At 37.9% G+C, this 9,206-nt stretch overlaps 1 protein-coding gene across 1 annotated transcript in view; it reads left to right on the top strand.

Moving 5' to 3' along the window:
- Positions 1–1,270, top strand: part of LOC113671737 (scavenger receptor cysteine-rich domain-containing protein DMBT1) — a 38,343-nt gene extending 37,073 nt beyond the window's left edge. The window contains exons 7-8 of the mRNA XM_089210835.1: positions 307–621; positions 948–1,270. Of these exons, the coding sequence (XP_089066961.1) occupies positions 307–621; positions 948–1,270 (638 nt within the window). The remainder of the gene's footprint in view (positions 1–306; positions 622–947) is intronic.
- The last annotated feature ends 7,936 nt before the right edge of the window (positions 1,271–9,206 follow it).

The following is a 9,206-nucleotide window of genomic DNA, read 5'->3' as shown; positions in this document are numbered from 1 at the left end:
CGCATCAAGTACAAAATTTTAATCAAACACTGCAAGTGACATTGCACGTTCGGTCAAAACAACCGAAAAAAAAAATAATAATACACAATGATATTTTCACATCTTTAAGGCGCAAAAAAGTTCAAAGTCTGGCTAAGCAGTTCAAGTAATCGTTCAGTCTGGTTTGTTACTTCTTTGCACTGAATTAAGCCTCTTTTGCATTGAATTACCTGAAAACTGCATTTATCTTAACCAATCAGAACTGAGTGATTTTTTCATGTATATTATTAGTTCTTTAACAGTTAATTTTTAATTATCTTGAAACAGCTGTCCGTTTAGTGAATTCCAACAATTCACCAAGTTCTGGTCGTGTTGAAGTGCGGTACAAAGGTGTATGGGGAACCATCTGTGACGACTTTTGGGACTTGCGAGATGCTGATGTAGTCTGTCGCCAGCTTGGATTCGAGGGCGCTTTAGAGGCAATGTTTAGCGCAGCATTTGGAGAAGGAACTGGTCAGATATGGCTGGATAACATGCAATGTAAAGGAGAAGAGACATCAATATCACATTGCCCTCACTTGGGTTGGGGAGTTCACAACTGTCGGCACTATGAGGATGCTGGAGTAGTTTGCCAACCTGCCGGTAAGACGGCGATACAATGGATTATCCAAAGTAAAAAAACCCTTCATTAAAACGGTGCGAATGTATGGGTGACGCTATTGGTAGAAACCAACTCTAGGAAAATTTTAAGTAAAATCATCTATTACAGAAAGTTTAGGTCTGCAGTTCCTAATTCGTTTATACTGCATCAGAAATTATAATTGAAAAAAAAAATTTTTAAGGGGGTTCCTTTCATTTGAACATACCCCACATACCCTTGTTAAGTATCATTTCCGCTTCAACTAGAGGTCCTTTGGCGAACTCTTATGAAGTGAAACAAGTAACTTATATTTTCATTTGGGAAACAGTTCGTTTGGTGAGCCCCACCAATTCGCTGTCTTCTGGTCGTGTTGAAGTGCTGCACAATGGTACATGGGGAACCATCTGTGACAACTCATGGGACTTAAATGACGCTGATGTAGTTTGTCGTCAGCTTGGATACAGTGGAGCTTTATCAGCGCCTGGTGACGCAGCATTTGGACAGGGAACAATTCAGATATGGTTAGATGACCTGCAGTGCGAAGGGGATGAGACGTCAATATCAGAATGCAGTCACAGAGGATGGGGAGTTCACAGTTGTGGGCATAGCAGAGACGCTGGCGTTGTATGCCATCCTATAGGTACGCGATGATTATGATATACGAAATCCCTTTTGACAAATGAATGGCTTAAAGCATGTGTTGCCCTGTCGATGATAAAAATTTAGGGGAGACCCTCACAAATGAACTGCAATAGGACCATAGAGGAGCCTGTAGAAAAAGACGCCTTTTATTATTAAGGATTGGGTATGATTCGAAAATTTGCCTCCTAGATACTAATTGGGTTTAACTACCCATGAGTTACAAATATTGAATGATAAATAATTTTTAAAGCGCGTAGTATTAATATTTGGTGTATCATTTCGCAAAGTTGGTTTAAAGATCTACGGCATCCAGTTCGGAACTGTCTTGAAGTTTCAGATGGCTTTGAAGCATTTGTGAAGAGATTTTACAATTTGATTTAAGTATATAATAATATGACATACAGATTATAGCGGTTCAGGAATAAGACACTTGGTCGCCGAACTCGCTTTTTGAGTTACAGACACATAGAAGTCAAACCCAGGGTGTTTCTAGGAGGTGGAGAGGTTTACATAAAAGTGATCAAGTTACAGTCAGAAAAATCGAATATTTAATTTGACATTAGTTTCGAGGTAGCCTTCACACAAAAGTGTGGTAGTATCAGCGAAGAGTTGACGTCTAGAAATAACGAAACCAATTTGAACCACCTGAAATAAACTCTAAATAGCAGTAGACCGACGAAGCGTGACTTCGTGATCGTTGATACCATACATACACAGCGCATAATTCTATTCGAATATCTTCAGCTGTGCATAAGTTACAAAAAGCGGGTTTTGGCACATGTTAGATTTCACAGCCGGCCCTTGTGAAATTCAAAATGAATTCCAGGGTCATTGACACGCGCATGTGCGCTCAGCTTCTCTTTCAACTTTTACTCTTGCATGCTATAATGTCCAGTGGTCGTCTTGTCATCTTGAACTTGTCGTCGTTTGTTACTTATTGTCTCAGTAAAGATCTGACATCGTATCAAGTGATTTCTCTTGAAAACTTGTTTAAACACGTTTCATGATTTTATTGAGATTGTCATGCCACAGGATCAATGTTGTATTAATGTTGTATCTTGTTATGAAGAAGTCGTGGTGTGCCTTAATTTGTTCCCATATAAAAACTGTCATTGGAAATGAGAAAATATGACAGTCTGAGTTTAGACCTTCATGAAAAAAAAGTCTCCGTCTTGATTTGAAAAATATCCCCATACATAATGATCATCTGTATTAATTCCTCTTTCAGTAAAGTTGAGAAGCTTTTTTGCACCACAGCTGAAAGAAGAAGTGTTTACTTCACTCCTCCTTCTGCTGGGTTTGCTCTTGTCTTGAATGCTGGTTAAATATTAATGAAATATTATCTAAACCCTCTCCTCTCTGTATTCTGAATTTTTTTTGCAAAGCTATCGTGTTGATAGTCTTAGTGAAGATCAAATGCATTCATCCTCCTTATTTGCATTTTTCCGTTAAATGGACACTCTCTATGATCTTCGTGGGAATATTATTCTTTATCACAGGCTTCTTCACCCCTTTGCACTTCTTCTCCTCGTTTCCCTCAAGAATCTTGAAGCTGTGAATCTTTGCTCTTAACCAAAAGAAATCTTAAATGATCTTTACACCAGTTTCATCTTTCATCATGCCCACAACCTTCTTGTTGCATCCGGTTAGAATACCAGAGCGGTGATCTTTAGGGAAGTTACTTGTTTCAAACTTGTCTTTCACATTACGGTTGACGTCTTCGAAGAATTAATCGCTTTTAATCTCTTAAGCAAGACCGTCCGTATATTCAAAGAGCAGCTTTGCACGATCTCCATATTTAGATTTGATAAAGTTGTAGTGAAATTCGTACATCAACGTTTCGCTGATATCGAGGATGCTCATTGCGCAATAGACAGGCTTAGCGAGTGCCAACTTCGTTCGCTTCATGTGGATTTCCATCGTATGCATCGTCGTTATGCAAGTTGTGAAACTCTTTGGATATTCAAGATCCACTTCAAGAATGCAAGGAACAGAACAATTTTCCAATTCAAAGTCAATCAACCATTTGAAATTTCCAACAGCAAGAGACTGACACATTGCCAATCCGTACAAATCATTCGCACAGAGATAGAAGATGCAATTCGTTGGCTTTGTTTCATCATGCACCCATGCATGAGTTGCTTTCTCTTCCATAGTGGCTTGAGATCACAGAGATTTCTCCCCGACCTTTTTTTCAATCATCAATTGAATTGCTAACTTTTCTTTGCTTGAGAAGGTGTTCAGACACCTGAGGCAATATTCTTTCGTGGTTGGCTTGGGAGTAACCTGCCCGTGACATTCAAAAAGAAGTAGTGCTTCATTTCACCATCTAATATGAGAAGAAGGTTGGTACTTTGCCTCCTATTTTTCTTCTTGCTTATTCTGAGAGTATAGACTTCACGGTTATAATCAAGCACGTTTACGGCGATGTCCTCATTTTTCTTTTAAAACTTTCTAATCTCGTCAGGCTCTACAGAGAAAATGGTACCACTTCAGCTAAGCTTCTCAGATGGTGCTATAAGGATCTTTGTTACTCTTTGAGTTTTTTTTCGCAACAGGATTGGACGCTCTCGTTATACGCCATTTAAAGCATACATTATCTTCGTTCTTGATATTTATGATCGTCTCCTTTTTCGCGATGAATTCTGGGATTTCGATGTAAGATGAACCACCTAATGGATGGTAATCAATCATAAGAATATTAAGAGATAGCACTCTCTGAAATCTCCGTTTGCTTCCCCTTAGATTAAAATTCTGAATTTTCTCATCTTTTTCGTCAAGATTTCCGAATGGTTCGGTTAAGAAATAAGCATTCAGAAGTTCAACATTTTCGTTACATAACTCTTCTCTAACCACCTCACAATTCAAAATCGCAATGACACTTGTCTGACGGTTCTCTTCTATTAGCATACAAGACTTCAAGTCTGGCTCTTTGCATAAATTCTCTTGGTTTTAAACCTTAATAATAATTATAATTCATTGACTATGCGCAATTATCAATATAAAATTTTCAATTGCGCACTACAATGTTAAAACCTTCAACTCTTAATTTCAAAATTGTCTCGTGAAACCTCTCAATCCGCCGGCTGTTTCACTAATCTGAGTTGATTACTTTCATCAGTTATCTGTTTGATTTCTCTTTCTCGCTCCTCTTCTTATGAATTTAATACTTTGTGGGATATTCCTCTTTTTTCTTAACTGATCCTCTTCTCCCTGACGATCGTTACGCGACCTGACATATCTTTTTGATCTGAGAATCGATATCTGAAACTGTCTTATGAAAAATATTAGAAGATCCTCGTATCAGCTCAATCAATTCCTGCCTTCTCAATCTTGAATTCTTTTGAGTCCAAGTCTTTTTGCTTCAGCTCTCAATTCCGGTGCATTCATGTTCTCCATTTTATCAACAAAATATTTAATCATCTTTCACCTTTGTATTCAACTTCATCGACAGTAATTCCTCCATTTTTAAGGCAAGTTTATTCCCACTGACTCTGAGGCACTAAAAAAGCTTTTTCTTCAAGTTCTGAATTCAAACTTCTAGCCTCCACTTGCAAAAGTATATCATGTGGTTTTGACCTCGGTTTCTCATCCATGATCTCAAAACCGAATGCTTTTTTGAACTCGTATTTAGTGAGGAGTAACTATTTTTATCTGATATTTCCTCGTCTCGCCTTGTAAAAAAGTGTATACGAGTCTGTTCGACTCGATGCACTTTGATCTGGAGGATGAATTCAATGAGATCCTTCTTTGTTTTGGCGTGTTAATGCCCTTTAAAACGTTTCACTTTTAATCTCAAAATAACAATTTTCATACGGTTCATATGTTGAGACACTCACGGCTGATGAATCATGAAACTGGTTTTTGTTTTGAACTTAGTGGAAATTGCAAAAGACTGAAATTAGCATTTTATGTATTGATTTTTCAAATTGATTTCCTTCAACCTATTTCGAACGCGTGCGAAAAACTTTTCTGATGCAAGAAAGCACCGGGAATAGGAGGGTTTCCCATTAAACATATTTTGAACCAGGAGGCAAAGAAGGAGGTACCAGCTGTTCATTTCACGAGAACCTTTTGGGTCGCTCGAGTGAGGAGGTCGAGGTCTTTGTTTACCCATCCCAATATTTTACGGTAAAATTCAGAGAGATATTCACAGATACGAAAATCAATAATGACATGAGAAATAAAGTTCAAGTTGCATTACACCTCAGATAATTTCTAATTCTACAAATCCAAGAAAAGTAATAGACAACAAAGAAACAAGACATTTCGATATGACTTAACCTGTTCATTTTCAAAGAGACCAGATTCTCAGGTTTCGATCCCCGATAACAACTAAAAGTGCGCTAGTGAAACGTCTTGCCCTATCTGAAAAGATCACATCAGGCAATAAGCAACAATAGTAAACAACTGTGATCTATTCGAGATCATAAATATTCTGTTTAGGACGACAATAAATACGAATCACAGTAGTTTGTTCTGGTGCTCTCAAACAATTTGTAGAAATTGTGACAGAAACACGATTAAAGTTCAAGTTCAAAATTGGATTAAGACATTTTTAAATTTTACAGAGAGTGCTTTTTTAAAATTCCTAACGAAGGAAAGTTGAAAAGAATAACTATGAAATAGGACGTTTTTAAGAGCGCGCTTCCAACATAAAAAAATCTGTTTTTTTTTTTTGTTACAATCGTCTCAAATTCTTACCAGGAATACAAATTTTCATTTATTAGCTCTGCGATAATAGTGATCACTACTTTCATTTTAACAGCTATTCGTTTGGTGAATCCTTACAATTTCTCACGCTCTGGTCGTGTTGAGGTGCTGTACCATGGTACATGGCGAACTGTTTGTGGCAGTTATTATTGGGCCTGGGATTTAAGAAACGCTAACGTAGTTTGTCGCCAGCTTGGATACGATGGAGCTTTATTAGCACTGAGTCATGCAGAATTTGGACAAGGAACAGGCCAGATGTGGTTGAAATATCTGGACTGTACAGGAAACGAGATATTAGTATCACAATGTCCTCTGAGGAGGAATCCTCACGGATGCTGGCACCATAATAATGCTGGCGTAGTGTGCCGACCTGCAGGTAAGACAGCGATAAACCCATACAGTACATTGAGCAAAAATTAATAATAACCTTTTTTCCCTCTCGCATTTTGTAAATTGCACCATCCTTTTGGGTTAAGCAACGATATTTGCTCTGAATCAACGTGAAAATGTTTATGCGACGAAAATGACATTCAGAAAATTATTTGATAAAAATTAAAATTCGTTCAATTGTTTAACTCTTTTTTCGTAAAATGTGTATTAACTTTCTCACTGACCGAACGTGAGGACCGAGGTCGTGGCCCAAGGTGGTGGCCCTAATACGTGGTTGGAAGGACCATAAGTAGTTTAGCGGATCTTACAGTGCGCGCATCATGATCCCATACTTATCAAAAATGATAGTAACCCATTAAGCCGATTAAATTTGTTGACCCTTCTACCGCACGTATGAGGCACTACTTTTAACATGTGCATGTCTACACCATAGGGTTACGTTTTTATAAGCAGGCGAGTCTGTAGCCTGACGTTCTTTGATTAGAATTGTGCGAATATATAATTATAATACATATAAGTTAACTTATATGTTATGACATTTGGGTGGCATTTAAATATTCAGGCTCAAGCGTTCGGTTGTGGTATTCTTACAAATACTTATATCCATTCCACAAAGGGAACCTTGATATATGCAATTTTTCACAAAATATGCGAGTTTTGCGAGGTGGGAATCTAGAGAAGGAATGATTCTCCTGACAACGCCATGAATTATAGGACGTCCCCATCTTTTGAGCCGTGCTTTTACTTTAACCTGCCCCCAACCCTTTGATCCGCAGGGACACCGAGATTTAGGATAGCTTTATCGTATTTTGACGCACGAAGTTTAAATCCACAAAAGGCTAAAAGGGGCTTCACCCCCTGCCAACTCTATATGATTATTGACTGATCCCTTAATTCCCATGTATGAATTCTTCAACAGCCAGGGAAGAATTCTAAAAAAGTGAAAGGCTAACTGAAGCTCCACTTTAAGGCTTGCTTGATCTCTGTGGCACTGACTGAGTTTATTTATTTTGAATTTGCTGGGTTATTTGACGAAAAATACACAGCTTTCGCCGTTTCCATGGAAACAGTCTGAATGGCAAAATACGGAGCAACTAGGAACCAATCAGAACGCTCGAAGCGTCGACAAGCTTCGCGCGAGGTGTAGGTCACAAAAAGCAAATGACGAGTTAAAAAAAAACTTAAAAGTATGGACGGTCCTGTAGGGCTCCTGCCGTTCGCAAGCGATTTTAAACTTCTGCCTTCAGAGATTAGCTCTAAAAAGGATATATTTGAATGAATTTCCTTTGAAATGTGATCGAGTACGTTGATTTTGAATGGGGTACCATTTCCTTATCAGTAAGTTTTTGGGGTTCACTTTTCAGATTCAGAAGATTCAATATGTAATTAAAATTAAAATTCTAAAATAAAATTAAGACTTATCAAATTCTTAACGATTTAAAAACCACTATTGATTTAGAATGACGCTCTGCACAGTTTTGTCAAGTTCCGAAATCGCTCCTTCGATATCAGGTCTACTTACTTGAGTTCTTTCCGAAAGCTACAGAGATTTTTTTGTAATTAAATTGTTTTTTCAAGCTTCTACTATGTCCAAAAGCGACAACTTTTTTTTGCCGTTCCGGAAATAGGAAAATTTCTTCACAGTTTGTGTTGGAGCGGAAATATTGTTCGCGGATCGTGATAGAGGTTCCTACTAGACTAAAGAGATTCAGTGGCCAGAGTCTATTTTTATCGAAGCTGCTATAAGCGCTAGTTCGCGAAAAATATCGCCGAAAGTCCATCATTTCGTGTAGCATTGCACTTCGAGAATCGATCGTTAAAAAGGTGTGTTGTGTTTCTAGTGTAGCACTCCTTCCTCTGCCTGACCTCTTTCCTCCTCCTTTTGCTGCTTGAAGTACCTTCCATATTGACGCACATAGCTACATATTCACGCGTGTTACACTTCATCTTCTCGACCTACATGTAACGCCTTACATAAAGTGTCTGCTCTTTCCTTTCTAGCACGCTTCAGCGCCGACAGGTAAAACATTGCCTGATGGCTTGCTCCAATATGATTGGATAACAACCTTCACAGGCGTGAAGTGGTAACGCGTTTATTTAAACAATACCGAAACCCGAAAAAATTTCAGTTCGCTTTTTCTTGTTACAAAGTGTTTTGGTTTGAGTTCTGGTCTTTGAAGGGTTCATTCTCGGCCGATATTCAGTCAATTTTCGTAAAAATTTGGAGATAACCACGTAAATGCAATAAACCCCAGAGGGTAGTCCCGAATTTTCGATTTGTTCCTTATTTCTTGAGAAGTAGCGTCTTCATTGGAAACTTTGCTTTATTGCGCTACTTTGAAGGTTAACAAAATAATTAAAAAATAAGTCCGCAATGCGTACTTGTGTGGCTTACGAAATTGAGCTGCTTTTTAGTGTCTGGTGTCTCATTGGGTTTCTATTAGAAGAGCTAATATCTAATTGCCATTAGATAGTTTTCAATATTGATCCTGTTCATCAATAACACAAAATAACTAGCATACAAAAGTCCTGAAATGTTCATTCTGAAGACGAGAGTTATTAGCCAAACTATGTTATGGAGGTCTCATTTTGACAACAAAGGTTGCACATGTAACCTGAGGATTTTAGAAACTGAAAAAACATCAGCATAATCTCCCATAGTGGCCTGATAGATTCAGTCATGATTTTGTTTACGTAACGAAGTGGAATTGACTTCTGAAGTTTGTAGGTTGATTGTTTTTTCCCAAGACAAGTGATATGAAATGAACTCTAGGGAAGCATTTCATATGAATATTTTTGACATTTTGTGTACCAGTACACAAGGAAAAAACTTTGCAGAAGG

This window comes from Pocillopora damicornis, chromosome 6 (genome assembly GCF_964200805.1).
Source record: "Pocillopora damicornis chromosome 6, jaPocDami1.2, whole genome shotgun sequence".
In the NCBI taxonomy this organism is placed as follows: domain Eukaryota; kingdom Metazoa; phylum Cnidaria; class Anthozoa; order Scleractinia; family Pocilloporidae; genus Pocillopora; species Pocillopora damicornis.
This window is presented reverse-complemented; position numbering and strand designations above follow the sequence as displayed.